Raw genomic sequence first — 15,733 nt, forward strand, 5'->3', positions numbered from 1 at the left:
AAGATAGGGAAACTGCATCAGTTTCAGGTGAATTAAATGTTTAAATATTTAAGACTAACATTATCTTTTTGCTACTAAAACTAAACCAGCAAGAATCTTAAGTTTTTATCTGAATCAGCAGATACTGAGATTGATTTCTCAGCCTGGGCAGGGAAACATGAGGGTTACCTGCAGAGCTAAAATGCATGAAAGTGATTAACTGCCCAATATATCCCCTGTGGCAGGGGAGAGCCTCAGCAAGCAATTTTGTTCAACTGAGAAACACGCTAAGACTAAAATAAGCTAACGTGTGAAAGGGTAGCTAAAAGTAAAGTAAGTGAAATATGCTAAGAGTGAACGGGTAGCTGACGCTACCCTTACTGCAGTTTATTTAGCACCACATTTAGGATGTCTGAACTGCCCTCTCAGGGTTCTCACTCTCACACCTCTTGGTTGGAATAACACCATCCCATCCAGGACTCAATTCTGCGTAATGCAGGGCTTGCATTTCCAATTCCTCCTGGCAATAACTCCAGACTGCTTCTCCTTACCAGCCAGATAGACTAAGGAACACCACCGTTTGGCCTTCTACTATTTCTCCTCCTGGCTGAGTGTCTTCATAATCCAGAAAGCTTTTCCAATAGAGGAAACTAATTCCTAGATCATTTCTTAGGGGAAGCCAAATCCAGTGCACATAGGCATGCAGATGCAATTACCTACCAGCAAGTAACCTAAATCAGCTCTTCAGCTCACATCAACCCCTCCTTCTACCAGTGTGGGACTATGTATCACATTACTACAAACTGCTTCAGGACTGCACAGTGAAGAATATCAGTTTGAAAGTTAAATAGTTAAAAATACACACAATATTTATTTATTTTTTTTAATCTTTATACAGTGCCAACACCATCTGCAACACAGAAAGGAGTGGCTCAATCAGATGAACAGAGCAGCTTTCTCCCTCTAAACCAGTGGTTAAGGAGACCACACTGTTCCACTTTAAACTCACTTTATATTTTTGTAGGGGATTTTGGTCATTGTAACTGATAGAATTTTAATCAGGGTGTTAATAGCTTTGAAGAAATAGGTGCCCTTTTCCATACGCTATCCACAAATGAAAGCCTGAATTCTGGAGCCCTGCTTTGCAGCAGTGGGTGAATTCCACAGCTGTGGGATCATGGAATACAAGGGGCGTAATTATACAAGGCAAGAATCAGTTCTGGTAGATGATTAAAAGCTAAAATGAAGCTGAGGAGTTTAAGAACCACAAAAGCTAGTTCTTGCCTGTCAACTCCAATAGAACGAACGTTATTTCTGTGTTGAGCTCTTGAAAGAAGATTCAAACCAACCACAACATAACAAAGAAGAAAAAAAAGGGGGGGGGGCTTTCATGCCTCATCAGGATTTTTTGCTGCGAGGGAAGTTTGCAAGTTCTTCAATGTTGCTTTTTTAGGCTCCCCATTGATACGACTCTGTGGGTACTTATGTATTAAAGTGTTAGAGCCACACATATAAAAGCTGGATTATCTCTGATCTTCTCTACATGGGTGTACTAGACTGAGAAAGCAAATCAAGATCACCTCTTCAAGTCTGAGGCCAACAACAGCAGCAGGTACCGTGCAACCTCCATGAAGCACAATTCTTTACAAAAGCTTGCATGAACAAGGCCACGCAGAGGCCTCCTCTCCCTTTGGCATCAACCCCTCTGGCAGCACAGTGCTTTAGCTTTGCCTCTGTTCCAGCGGGTGCTGCTGGCCCTTTCAGCCAAACTAGTGCTCACAAAGGTCTAGATTAACTCCCCAGCTCTGCCACAGATCTCTAAGACCTTGGGCATGTTATTTAAATCCTGACCCAGCAAAACACTTCAGCACAAATGCACCATATTGATTGCTACAGACTATACCAAACATAAGGTCTGTTCCAACAGCCTTCCTGGATGATACAAACTTCTGTGTCCCCAGTCTGTAAGACAGGCATAGAAAATGGTAACAGAGACATCTTTGAACTCTCCAAATCAGCTATCATCTTTGACACTGTATGTATAGTGTCTGTGTCTAGAAAAAAACCCAGAGCATTTGCTTGGTGTTTCTTAGTAATGCAAACAACCAACAGCATTATCAGCAACCATTTGTGTGCCATGTAAAAAAGAATCGATTTAACTTTCTTGGCTGTAACTAACTGAAATCACAATGTACAAGCTATGTGCTAAAATTAAAAACTTCCATTAGTAGTTACTAAACATCCTAAGCTCCACAAATGGAAATTGACATCATGTTGATAACAGCTACATATTTAGTGATATGTCCCCATAAATACTATCATAAGGAACAAAAAGAGAAAAAAAGACTGATTTCACATTCAAAAGAGATTAAGCAAGAACACCCCTGGACTAACATGAATTACTTGTTAACACATTTTTCAACTGTGTAACAATCCCTTTGCATCTGGATCCTGTTTAGAGCAAAAAGTGAACTTTTAAATAGGTTTTCAGTTGCTGACTACCTTAAGAAAAAAATATTTCAGTGCTGAAAGAATACATGCAATAAATTTATGGGTACATTCAAACGTATGTTAGGAGCTGCTTAACATATATCAAATTGCTTTCCAGTAATAACCACACAAATGCACACACACACAAAAAAAAAAAAAAGAGCAAGTGGAATTATCCACTCCATGCTATGGTTTAAAAAAGTTAACCAAAAACTCAAACAAGCACTAACTATCATATTTCCCAGGCTAAGCAGGAACTGCTGTTCTTTCTTGTCTGTAGCTTCATATATATTGCTCCCATTTTTACATATTTAAAAGTTTGAGCCTTGTGCACACAATAAGAAGGACAAATGGGTTTCTATTAAAAGCACTACTGTGCATTTGCAGTTGTTTCAGGCATCACTTACCCTGCAAACTGAAAAAATGCCACAGTCTTGTAAGACTGTTCTAAAAATCATTTTACATGCAGGTTTGCATGACCCCATAACCTTGGGTTACGAATGGTTTTACCAGGCTAGATTCTGCAACTGGTCTCTTTCTACAGTTATGAATTTTGATAGCATTGCTCAACTATGTCAGTCTTCCAAACAGCCTGGTTGTTCTTTCCATGGATCAGTGTCTACATTTGTGTACTGTATAAATTTATCCTGTAATTTTATTAAGCAAGCAGTCTCCATAATTAGCAGTTACAAACACCTGGCTGCACTTCAAATTTTAAAGTCTGGGTTGCCTACCACTTCACCAGAATGTGAATGTCTTGAATGTCTTCGTATTCTGCCAGTAAATAAAAATATACAACACTTACACCAAAATCACATGCGGGAAAGAGACATACTTAACGCAGACAAACATTTGTACAGTACAGCCGGGAGAAGTTGCAGTCACAGTTTTGGCATGCTTTGTGAGGTTTCTTTCAAAGCCTCTGTTAAATGTATGTTGCTGCATTACAGTAAAAAAGAGTAGTAAAGATAACTTACAGGAGGTCCGGTTTCCCCCTTTGGACCTCTGACACTTCCCATTTCAAACATTTTGTCAAGATCTTCATAGTCATAAGCATAATTATTAATACCAATTTCATAACCGTTTTCCATGTGATAAGTCTCATCAGCATCAAATGCACCTTCCTGCCCTGGACTGAGCTGAATATCCAGAGAGAGGTCAGCAGGCAAACTGTACAGGGTTGTGTTGAAGATTTGCTGCTTATTGTTTGGTTCATCTAAATGCTGTTTTGCTTTGTCCATTCCCTTGCTTTTAGCTTTACTCTGTTTTACAGGGGAGATCAGAAAAGGCTCACTTTGTCTGCCTGCATCTTCTGTGGTATTATCTAAAGTATTTGGATATGATCCTGTGGGGTTTTTAGTGATGTTTCTCTTTTTGCTCATCTCCTGCTGATGAAGAGGCAGACTGACATTCTCCTGGAGTTCTGTTTCAGGCCAGGCTTCCAGCAACAGAGATTCAGCCTCTGCAAACTCTGATGCAGAGACATTTCTTGACTCAAAATATTCTGGTAGAAAGTGAATCTGAGCAACACTGGTAACAGGAATGTTTGATGCTTCTTTCCTTCTATAAGCTGATATGCCTTCCGACTGTTTTTTCTCATCAATCATCATCTTTGAAAAAATATCCAGCCCATCTGACACACGTGGAGCTCCTAGCAGAGATCGATATGTTTCAGCCTGGCGACACTGCTGTTTCACATATTTACAATAGTTTGCAGAGGCTTCTGCAGAGGGAATAATATCTAGCTGACATATAACTCCTTCAAAGCTGACAGAGTGAGAGTTCATCCTTCCCAGGGTAAACAAACCATCCAAATCAAATGTCTCCACATCAGAAAGTACTTCCCTGCTATAGTACTTCTTTCCACACTCAGCAAATATTGAGACAGTCTTGTCTCTAATGCCAATGGCAAATGAATGCCATTGTTCATTGTGAACGCTATAATCAAAGTATACAGACTGCTTCCCTCCAGTGTACACCACTACCTTTCTTGGTAGCAGCTGGACACCAAACTGCAGTCTACTTTTGTTCCTAATACTGAAAAGGAAAGCATTATTTACTCTGTAAGAGTACAACCCAACCAATATGGTGAACTGATGCCCTAGATTTGATGGTATGACTTGAATGACGGGGAACTCAATTTTTGCATCACTAGTTAGTACAATTCCTGATACGGTTAGACGAACACCGTAAGGTAACTGAGATGACGAGGGCACTGTCGTCTCTGAGGGCTGTTGAACATCTTTCACAAGGCCTAGTTGATGAAGAACATCTATTGCTGTAAGAAGAAATAAAGGCATACTGTTGATTTTGTTTACAAGCTCACAAATTCAGATCCATATAAACAAATGTACACACAACATCTTAACAAATCTGTACTTCCCAGAGCATATATACTGCACACAGCAAGGCAAGGCCACCAAATCCCTGGTGTGCCTTACACTAATCTTTTACATAAATCGAACATATAATTAAAGCCAGAACAAAATTTCCATTGAAAAAAAACCCAACCAAAACCCAAACACACAGAAAGGCCCCCGTAATGTCCATTGTAGCTTACTCCATTTATGAAACTGAAAAATCCCCTTTGCTGTCTTCAACCTTTTCACAGTAATCAATGAACACACTTTGTTATTTGGCTAATCCTGCCTACTCTTTGAGCAGATAATTTTTTCTTTTAACCTTTAACTTTTTCTTCTACAAAAGCCTTCTGCAATAAAACCATGCTTTTCCTCTTTATCTGAAAAATTTAAAGGAAAGCATTTGAGGGGAGGGTTGCTTTGTTTTTAAGAAGGGACAAGCTATTTATAACACAGTAACACCTCAGCAGAGCACCAAAAGAGTCACTGGCTCAAAGCAAAATACAAAAGGTAAGCCTTGCTGAGGAGCTACTATGTGCTGCAGAGGTAATTCAACTGGTACTTGGAAAGAACTGCTGTGCTTCCACCAGGGAGCTCTCCTCCCACCAAGCAAGGCCCTGGGTCATTACAGAGCTGGCTTCAAAGGCAATTGCTTTCCCAGTGGGATCACCCTTGATTGTATACATCTGTGCCAAAGTTAGTCAGCCTAAAGGAAAACAAGTATCTTTCCAAGGGGACATGCAACAGAGTATGCTGCTGCCACCTCCTTTCCCTCCACACAGTTTACTTGTTAGGGCCACAGATGACATGAACTCGGCAGAAGCAGAAGTGGCAAGGAGCAAGGAAAGAGGCAAAAGCTCAGGACCCAAGGGGCAGCGGTCCTATCTTCTGCCTCATCTGGCCTCCTAGAGAATGCAAGGCTGCAGCTATGCAGACAAGATAGCGAATTAAGAGTGCACTCCACAGCAGGAGGCAGAGAATCTACTGATTTATGTCCTATAGATTTGGCTTTGGCATATCAAGTCTGGATAGGAGATCTTTCTACAGGGTGGAACGGGCAGGGGTGTTTTCACTGTTGGATTCTCTAGTGTCTTATATAACATGAGCTTTGTGCTTTAGCCCTTTCCTTAGCCTGGACCTTACAGTATCTCCATCTTTTACCTGGCTAAATATCTTCACCTAATGTATAGGAACACAATTATCTAGCCTCCTGATAATCACATCTGACCTGGGGTAAGAAATCAAAACCACTTTCCTCCTAAAGGCTAAATCAACTGTCAAAGATGACCAAATTCATTTGGTATTGCCTAAATCAGATTAAGGCATGGAGTTTGTGTGCATAAACACCTTCTTGCTTCAGGATGAATTCAAAGACACTGTTAGATCCCTTATGATGCAGCTGAAACAGAAACATTACAAAGGCTTGAATAGGAGCTAAACCACACATCCCCAGCAGTCTTCCTGTAGGGTCACAAAATAAGAGAGCACTTATGGCATTGATTGGTAAAACTGCTTGTCTGGGTGTTTGTGAAAGGTGCTACAGAAGTACTGCAGAGACTGAGAGAAAACGCAATCATGGAAATAACAGACAAGAAGGTTGGGGGCTAACACACACGACATAAGAAGAGGCTGAAGGAGCTACATTTGCTTGGCCTGGAGATGGGAAGGTTTGGGGGAACCTCATTACAATTGTCCCTTACCTGAATTGGGGTTATAGGGAAAACATAGAAGCTGAGAAGTAATGGGCACAAGCTGCAACACATGAAATTCCAGTTCCAAACAAAGAAAAAGCATTCTCACCGCAGAAGTGGTTAAGTGCTGGACCAGGGGGCCAGAGACATTGAAAATCTCCAAGAATGGAGATTACACAAAGCCCAACTGGACAGGACCCAGTGACATGAACTAACTTCAACACTGACCCTGATCTCAGCAGGAGGTGGGACCACATGAGTTCAAGATCCCTCTAACCTAATTCTTCCAATTCTCTGCACAAGGGGAAACTGAACATTGTAGTTTTCATAAACAGGATTGCACAGAAGCATACTATATGATCTTTTTTTCCCCTAACTGGAACAACTGGCTGGACCTAAGCTTCAGTGAACTGCCTATATTAAAAATGACTAGTAGTATCTAACAATTGCACTGATCTAATAAACCTGATGGGGAAGAGACTAGCACTTGCCACAGCATTTAGCTGAGGGTACTTTTACTATTCACATTGTGCTTATATTAATTAAATAAAGCTATTAAATGGCATAACAAAAATTTGGAGTAACCAAGGAAAGTTAAGGATTCTCTGCTCTATTAAGAGGAAAGAGCAACTGAAACAAATGGATGTTCACTCTTTTAGTGGAAAAAAGGTCTCCTTTCCCAGTCTTCCCTTTCTCTGTTGACTGAGTGTATTCATAGCAAACTTTAAGAATAGACAGATGTTGGCTTAGTTTCAGTGGTAAATTATGAAAAAAGCCTGAGATTTCCTTGAGAGTGGTTTATAAATTGGAACCAAAAGCATCAACCTGAATGCACTGTACATCTTGAAAATTAATTATACACCTTGTAGTGTTTCTAGTCATGTTTGAGATTCACGGACATGCCAAGATTATCCTGGCAGGTAGCCAGTGCAGACAGAGGTATGGAGAAAGCATATCTTTGCAGAAAGTCATGAGTAAGCCAATTTCTCAAGATGTTTTGCCTCAGAGCAATTAATTTACTATGGCTGTATTTTTATCTGTCAAACTGATAACAGGGGTCAGGTTATAGTAGAGCTTCGAAGCACAACGCATCTGCTAACAAACCACCACAATTTCTCAGGACCCCAGTCCTGCGTGGTCTGCATGTAGTTATGGAGGAAAAAGCTGTACTTGTATTGCCCTTGTGAAAGCTAGGAAGAAACACAGGTCCTCTGGGCAACGCAGAGGTCTTGCACACGCAAATAATACCCCAAGGCTGGAAACACTGCTCCAGCACTTCTGTGCATTGGCTGGGCCAGCTGACCTCACAGAGAAGAATAGCTAATAAACTAACCTAAGGTTGTGCCTAAATATCACATCCTGACCTGAAATATTTGGCAAGTACTTGTATTTTAATATATTTGTAATTATATATTTGTATTTAAAAATAACAATGCATGTGATCTGTCCAAAGTAGTATAAAGTATAAAACAAAAAACTTAAACTGGCTTAAAACAGTCAGTTAAAAAAGGACATTCAAGGAGTATTGCTAGTAAATCTCAAGCTGCAAGCAAAATTGCCAAAATTTTGGCAGTTGTGATTTGAAAACAGCACATTGTTTAAAAGTTATTAAAAAAAAAAAAAGGAAAATCATCTGAGAGCATGATGAGAAATAAGACACATTCTCCACATCCTGCAAACAGATTTCTGCAAACAATGACAGGTCCCAAGAAAGCTAAACACAAATAAATGCTGTGTGAAAAATGACAGCAAAAGATTAAGTATCAACTAATTATTCCTTGCTGACTTGCTGCCTATTAACCCACCGTCAAGCCAAAAGGCTGTTCCAAACTTTTTTTGGCCCGTCATTTCATTTCTGGTCCAACATGTATTTTTATTTTATTTTAAGGCTTTCAGAAGCTCTTGGCAGTACACAGGGTTTTGGGAGCAGGCAACCCTCTCAACTCTTCCTCCCAGCATGACAACCACTATTTTTTTACCTATCAGTAGCCAGTTTTCTTTGTTTACTGAGGTCTGCACAACATCTGTCTTCACTTACTGTTTACTCAACCCATTAGTCCCCCAAATTGTAACAGCTCATTTTCTTGAAGAAAAAGTTGTTTTGGGGTTTTGGTGTCAAGTGCTTTCCTTCCACCTTCTAGGAGGACTTGAAAAATTCACAACCTTACTGCATCATGAGGGGAGGGAAAACCTAACATGGGCTTTGGCAAAAAATCTTTTGACCCTCTTGCAGCACAAAAAAAAAACCCTAAAAAGGAACTGGGGAGGGATGAGGGGATTTGGCTGCTTGATTGTTCCACACCCCTCTTCTGTTCAGTCTCTCTTGTTCATTTTCCACATTCCTCCATACTCATGACTACTCTGAAGGCAGGATATTTGGGGTGCTCTCTCCACTTCAGAAATCCTAGTATACACATTACTTGCTTTCCCTTTACCAGTATGGGTAAGGGAAAGACAAGGGTCATTCATCAGTCAGCTCCACCAGAACTGAGAGTAATAACTCATCAGGCTGCCCATTTCCTAGGTGATGCTGCATCTGCAGTTGGGTAAATTAAGATACCTGGCTGCAACAAGTGCTCTCCCGGACACCAAGCTGAGTGACTGGCATAGGAAAGCCAACCAGATTAATCGATTCTGTATGTCCTTAAGCCGCACTCGAAGTACTATTCCTAAAGGCTGACACTGTATCTTTACATATATTTCACTGAACACAATTTATAGTAGCCTACTAAAATGAACAAGGCACAGCTTCTCAGGTAAAGCATGCACAGGCTGTCCCATCAGCTCAGGAGAGAAGGAATGTTAATCACCCTAGCTAGCATCTTCATATTTGGCGGAACACTCTTTTTTCAAAAGACAACTGCCAAGAAAGTTTTAATAACAACTTAAGTGTTAACATATTCCTAATGGGCAGACAATCCTCTTCCTGGACAAACTCTAAGCACTGCAAATGGAATAGTGCTAGCTCTGCAGATTATATACTGAGACTGAAGGATACACTTGAGCTGCTCTTTTTTTTGAGGAGGTTTCCTCACTCTGCTGTTCTCTGAACTACTTTTTGCAACCTTGTTCACACACTGTGCAAGTGCATGAGGGACCAAATTAACGCATGGACAGGAAGTTGCACGAAGGTTCAATGCATCATTTCCATCCCAAGCAAGCACTTAAAGAAAATGAAGTTATGTATGGCATCTGTGCACAGGGGATAAAGGGGCGTTCTCATTCAGTAAGGCTTCTCATACACCTATCTAGAAATGATGTTGAGTAATTAAAAAAAAAAAGGTAGGAAAGCTGCAAGGCTCTGTGCACGGAGGTACTCTCAGCCAAGAGGCAAATAAGCTTCAGACTGCACCCACTCCCCCATGTCACTGCTGACCCCAGTCCTGTAGCCTTCACAGTCCTCGCCTGAAGTTTCGTTAGAAAAGTAATTGCCGGGCTGGGCCACCTGAGAAGTGAGAGAAATTGTTTATTTCTTTGCAGAAGAGGAGGGTGGCCTGGAGTGATGAAGACAACTCAAACCATTGCTGCACACCTGTCTCTGGCATCCCTCACCTGCTCCCACTACACTGGGAAAGTGCAAACTGCCTCCCTAAACCAGCCTCTTCCCTTTCCATCCCTGCAGGCCTGGAGCAGGGCAGGCCACACACATCTTCAGGTGCTGCCCCTCCTCTGATGAGAACTTGGCCCAGCTGTTAGAAAAATCTGGGAAAATCCCATCATCACAAAAGCATATGTCCCCCATTGAGCTGAATGTGAAAAATCAACAACCAATCTTACCAGGCAAACAAGTAACTAACAGAAGGCAAAACTACAGAGAGAACAGGGGTGTGTGCGGGGGAACCAACTGCAGCCGAAGTAAAAACCAAGCTTTGCCAGTTGCAGTTGATGAGAAGGAAAAAGGCACTGGTGAGAATAACAGTGGGAGGCTGCTGAGATATCCCACAGGGCTCTAGCAAAACGTTATCAGGAATGAGTCTTGTCTTAACCATGCAACCCAGCTGTTTGTATTCAGCTGAGTCTTTGCAGTTAACATACTTACCAGACAAGGGTGACCTATGTCTTGCTTCACCTGTGAGGGAACATGGCAGAGAACCGATGCTGCCACTCTCCTGGCAGATAAGAAATGACTAAATGGCATGTTAGCCTCTACCACTTTGGGACACTAATATTCCCACAGCAGTCTCTAGTGCAAGCTGCACATCTGGTGCAGTTATAACAGCTGGCAGATTAAAAAAGAAACTAAAAACAAGGCAACCCTATTTCCTCGCTAACATCTGCATCTGAATGCAAAACCAAATGAATACGCTATTTCACTTTTTGCTTTAGTGATGCCAGCCTAGACTAAGCCTTTATTATATGCAGTGGTTTGCTTGCACAGCCCTAAGTGCAAAGGTAACTCAGTCATAGCTTGCCACCCCCAAGGACACCCACTTGCAGTGAAGACACAATCAAAGCCTTTTCACTGTACAAGGCTTCTCTTTTATGAAGAGCTTGCTTAAATATGTAAGCAATTTCATAGACAGAAAATCTGAGTAATTTTCAAAAGGTCATCTTTTCCAAACTGGTTGCCTTAAACTTTTTCTATCACTATGCTGTAGCTGGTATTTTCTTTAAGTCACCATTAAGGAACTGAACCTAAGGTCACTAGTAACAACAGCTGTTTACTCTTTTCATCTAGTAACAGATTATACAAATGTCCTGTTACAAAAAAAAGCATTCTCACCTTGTTTGGGTCCTTGTGCAACACCCATAGCTATACATATTGCAATAAAAAGGAGAGTTTTCCTAAAAGAGAAAGAAAGAAAAGAACATGTGAGAAAACATCTACAGTTTCAGGGCTCCAAGGAATTAGGAGCTTGATTCAACATCCAAAGTCAATGGCAGGATACCATTAACTTCAGCAAGTCCTGGATCAAAGCCATCCCATTGTACAACTTTCCACTGATGCTGAGAAGGCGTTTTACACAAAGATCTAGGATTATGTATGCCCTCATATATAGTACATATATTTTACACTGGCTTTTGCTAATAAAGTAACTGCATCTGGTTTGTATTTTCTTGCAGCAGCCTTCAAATATGAATGCTGCTATGTAATAAATTTCTTTCTGGAAAGAAAAAAAAATGTTACTGTAAAGAAACTATAAAATAAGTGACAAGTTAATGCCTGTAGAGATCACTAGATACTTTTGACCTGCTATCAGTCTTGTCACTATATCACATCATTTTACCATAAATGAAAATGTGGCACACTTTTGTTCCTGTATTATAAAACTTTGTCATGTTACAAATAAGACATGCTCTTCACAAAGTAAAAAAATTCCATCACATTTTAACTTAAAACTTCATGCTCAGATAGGAGAGTGCAATACTGATGTGTATCACAGGCTTACTGATTGCAATGAACATATATAAGGTTGACAGAGGTTACATGCTCAAAATCTGCTTTAAATGAAAAGTGTTGGATGTTGGGCAAAAAATACATTTTTTACCACGGCTAAAAACAGACTGCTGGTTTTTATTCAATTACCATATTAGCCAGATTAGCACCTAACCACACTCTTATCAGTGACTGAATCTTTAGCAGAGAATATATTTCTCATTTATTAAATGTTGGACATCCAGGCACAGAAACAGATGTATGTAATGATTATAGTGACCTATACCTGTTCAGTTCTGAGAAGAAATATTTCTAATATATCAGACATATAGTTCTGATACTAACTACTCAACTCACACTCAAGCCTCAGCTCAACCCTCTTGCTTATTAACATATGTAACCTCATTGATTTTTCATAACACTAGATTGACTAAAAACATTTGCTGGACCATGCCAGAGAACACTTGAGTATCTGGAATAAACAGTATTTGAAAGTAACACAGTTGCAGCTAAACACCTGTAACTTCATGTGACCTGACTTTGCCAGCTAATTTATCAGGTTCGCACAGCAATAAAAAGTGCAGGAAGAAAGCTCTACCACTTTATACAGGAACATATGGTTCAAACAGCAATGACAGACAAGTTCCTCCCACTGCCAGGTTGCCTTCAGCTCAGAGGATAACGTATGCATAAACCAAGTATTAGTAATGGTATAATGACAAGAAATCATGCTATGATTTAAATATTTATATATATATACGTGTACACACACACATATATATATAGCAGTATTTAGTGAAAAATCTTAATATCCCTTCCAAGGGTTTCCAATTCAAACATTCCAGAAACATCCAAGTGCATGAAAACCACAGAGCAAAAATCTGGTTTTATCAATTTGCTCAGTGAAACAAAGAAAAGAAAAAAAAAAAAAAAAAGAGTCAAAATTCATTGGTGTAGCAGAGGATAGGTTTGATTACTTACTCTCCTGCCACTTAAGCAGTTTTACTAGGGGGTTTCACCCTAGTTTTCAAACCAAGTCCCCCTTAGGGGAAGGGGCTACTTCACAGCTGGTGCCGCTGCTTCTTGAGGGCCCCCTCCCTAGCCCAGTCCAACCCAGGCAGCAGATAGTTCTGAACTGCCCCCTCCACAAGCCCAGCCCTTGATAGACACTTGCCAACCAAAGCCCACTGGCTGAGCCTTCCTACAATTCCTGTTATGAGGAAAAACATTCATGGCAACTGCTGGGAGGAGAAAGGAAGCATTATAGACCCAATCAACTCCCATTCCTTACAGGTGTGTTGGTTCAAACAATAATTTAAGAAGTGCACTATCCAGCACCACCCCCTCTCCAGCTGGCAAACCTCTCTGCTGTCCTTTTCTTTTCCACCCGATCAGCAGCCTGGACTGTATTCACAAATTGCCCCACTGATTTTCAGGCAAAGCACTTATTTAGACAGGATTCTAAACTACAGGGGCAGGGAAAAGAAGCTTTATAAAATTGAACTAAACATATTTTTCCTGCTATGATGTATCTTAGAGAGTCTCCTGCAGCATTCTTCAAAACATCTGCTTGAAGTTTTCAAAGCAAGTAAGTGCGCTGGATCTTGGACAAAATTGGGTCCCCTTGGTTATACACCTAATGTGGATTTGCATATTGTCAGAGCTTAAGTTTTGGCAATCAGAACAAATGAATAATTTCAGGAACAGTAAGGCATGATAATGGTAATATTTTGTCATTGCTATTGCTACTGTAAAACTGTAGATACATCATGCTTTTTAGAAGAAAATGCACAGAATGTACAGGATATTAAAAAATATGCATCATTGCTCCAGTTCTGATCACAAAAGGGGAGTGGGGTGGAATCTACACCTTACAAATCCCAACATGCTTGTAAGGGCACGCTTTTTAATTAACCACTGCAGTCCCTAGCTACTTCTCTCCTCAGGCTTTCTCCTGCTACAGCCATGAAATGTCTACTGGAGCAGCTCTGCCACTCGTGCAAAAGACCTAATACTGACTATTGTCCAAACAGTAGGTCAGCTATGGGATACTCACTTCGTTTTTTTCAGCTTGTAAGACCAGAATTCAAGCTCATAGTTTGTGTAACACAACATATCATCTTTTGATCTAATGAGAAGCTCAGTGACAGGAGATAGCTGTGTTAGGAAGAAAGTCCATGCATTGCACTATCAGCTAAAACTCAGGACAACTCTTTATTTATTTGACTTTCATGGGTGCAAAATGGATTCGCAATTAAAAATAGCATAAAACATTTTAGTTAACTCCGAAGTCAGGATGCTCAAACAACCCCAGAGCCCAAAATGCAAAGATGACTCCTCCTAACATTACAAGAGCCTCTTTCACAACATCAGCCAGGGACAAGCTGTGTGTCAGGTATCTGCCTCCGTCACCTCCCAGCAAACATTGTAGGAAGGCAAGAAATTCCAAAATGCTCCCAGGGCTGTAAATTAGAGAGATGTAATTAGATATACAGAAACATTTAGTGAGAGGTAAAGACAAATGTCTGGCTTACACAGTGCTCTCCAGCTAATGTCAAGAACAGATGAGAGATCAGCTAAGAGAAAAAACAGGGACCAGAGTCAACCACAGGGCTGGAGGTCCTCTACCGCGTGGGAAAAGTTAGTTTTCCTGCTACCTTTTTTCACAACAAGTAAAACTTTTTGTAAATGGAACCATGTGCAACCTAAAGTGAAGTTGTACAAGGGAGCCCTCCGTGGCCAAAGATGAAAAAAAATGAAATTCTGTCTTTCTGAGAGAATCCATTTGTGCAAACCCTCCCTTCTCAGTCAAGATCACTACTCCTTGCATTTGCAGCTTTTAAGCTGCAGAGCAGCCCAGTTCTCAGTCTCCATTCTCACACCAGCACTGCCACTAAGCCACCAGGCTCCCTGCTATGTAACGCGTACATGGCTTGATCCATCATCTGCCATAGGTGCAAGGAACAAAGCAAGCAGCCTGCAGAAACCTTGGACAGCATGCCTTAGCTGAGCTTGTAGCTCCTGGGGACATTCACCCCGATGGGACACGACAACAGAGAAATGCAAAAGCATGTGCAGGGAAGACTCCAGCTGACTCGAATGCTGGCTATTTTTCCCCATTTAAGATCACACGTGAAGCTGTTCCAGTACCCCTTGGCTATGCCCTGTCCTAGAGTCGAGGTATCTCTTGAGCTTCCTCCCCTCCTCCTACCCTTTCATCCTCTCTTCTATTTTACATGCAAGCACAAGCTGAGGGCAACTATATAATTGTTTGGAGGAAGGCACTATCAAATGCGGTTGAGCTATTCTACCACTTAAAATAGAGCTTCTCTTTCTGATAATCTTTGACATCTTGTGGCTGTTTGTCTCTTCCTATGAGTAGACAGCAACTATCCATTTTTTTTTTTTTTCCATTAAGGGTGACAGATGGATGAGGAAACTGATAAGCTTCAAAGTAAGTTGTGGCAAGCAACGATGAAAAATTCCACCCTCTGAAGACTATTCAGCAGCATACAGAGCTCAGGTTTGGTCAGTGCACAGCAGTATCCTCTTCATTCTAGGCTAGTTTCCTAAACCTCAAGTTTAAAGGAAGAAATACCCCTAGCTGGCTGCTAGAGAAGGCAGGGAAACCTGTTCCCAGTGTAACTGGCACAGATGCATTCAACCCTGTGCTCATCAGTGATGCTGGTTTAAATACCAGCACCTGCCCCATGTGCATTGCTCTGAGGACTGGCGAGGAGAACGGCCGAGTTTGTGCCCATCAAGCCTGTGGAGGGCTTTGCGAAAGGTGATAGCACCTCGTGGACAGAGATGCCCTGGGCCATTAAAAGCCTTAT

General features: G+C 41.0%; 1 protein-coding gene across 1 annotated transcript in view; it reads right to left on the reverse strand.

Moving 5' to 3' along the window:
* The window catches only part of COL24A1 (collagen, type XXIV, alpha 1), a 147,775-nt gene extending 132,936 nt beyond the window's left edge, over window positions 1–14,839 (reverse strand). The window contains exons 1-3 of the mRNA XM_010582747.1: window positions 14,778–14,839; window positions 11,244–11,305; window positions 3,447–4,747 (exon numbers count right to left, since the gene is read on the reverse strand). Coding sequence (XP_010581049.1) covers window positions 3,447–4,747; window positions 11,244–11,305; window positions 14,778–14,839 — 1,425 coding nt within the window. The remainder of the gene's footprint in view (window positions 1–3,446; window positions 4,748–11,243; window positions 11,306–14,777) is intronic.
* Between the last annotated feature and the right edge of the window lie 894 nt (window positions 14,840–15,733).

This window comes from Haliaeetus leucocephalus, unplaced genomic scaffold (assembly GCF_000737465.1).
Source record: "Haliaeetus leucocephalus isolate CR32 unplaced genomic scaffold, Haliaeetus_leucocephalus-4.0 Scaffold848, whole genome shotgun sequence".
NCBI classification, from domain to species: domain Eukaryota; kingdom Metazoa; phylum Chordata; class Aves; order Accipitriformes; family Accipitridae; genus Haliaeetus; species Haliaeetus leucocephalus.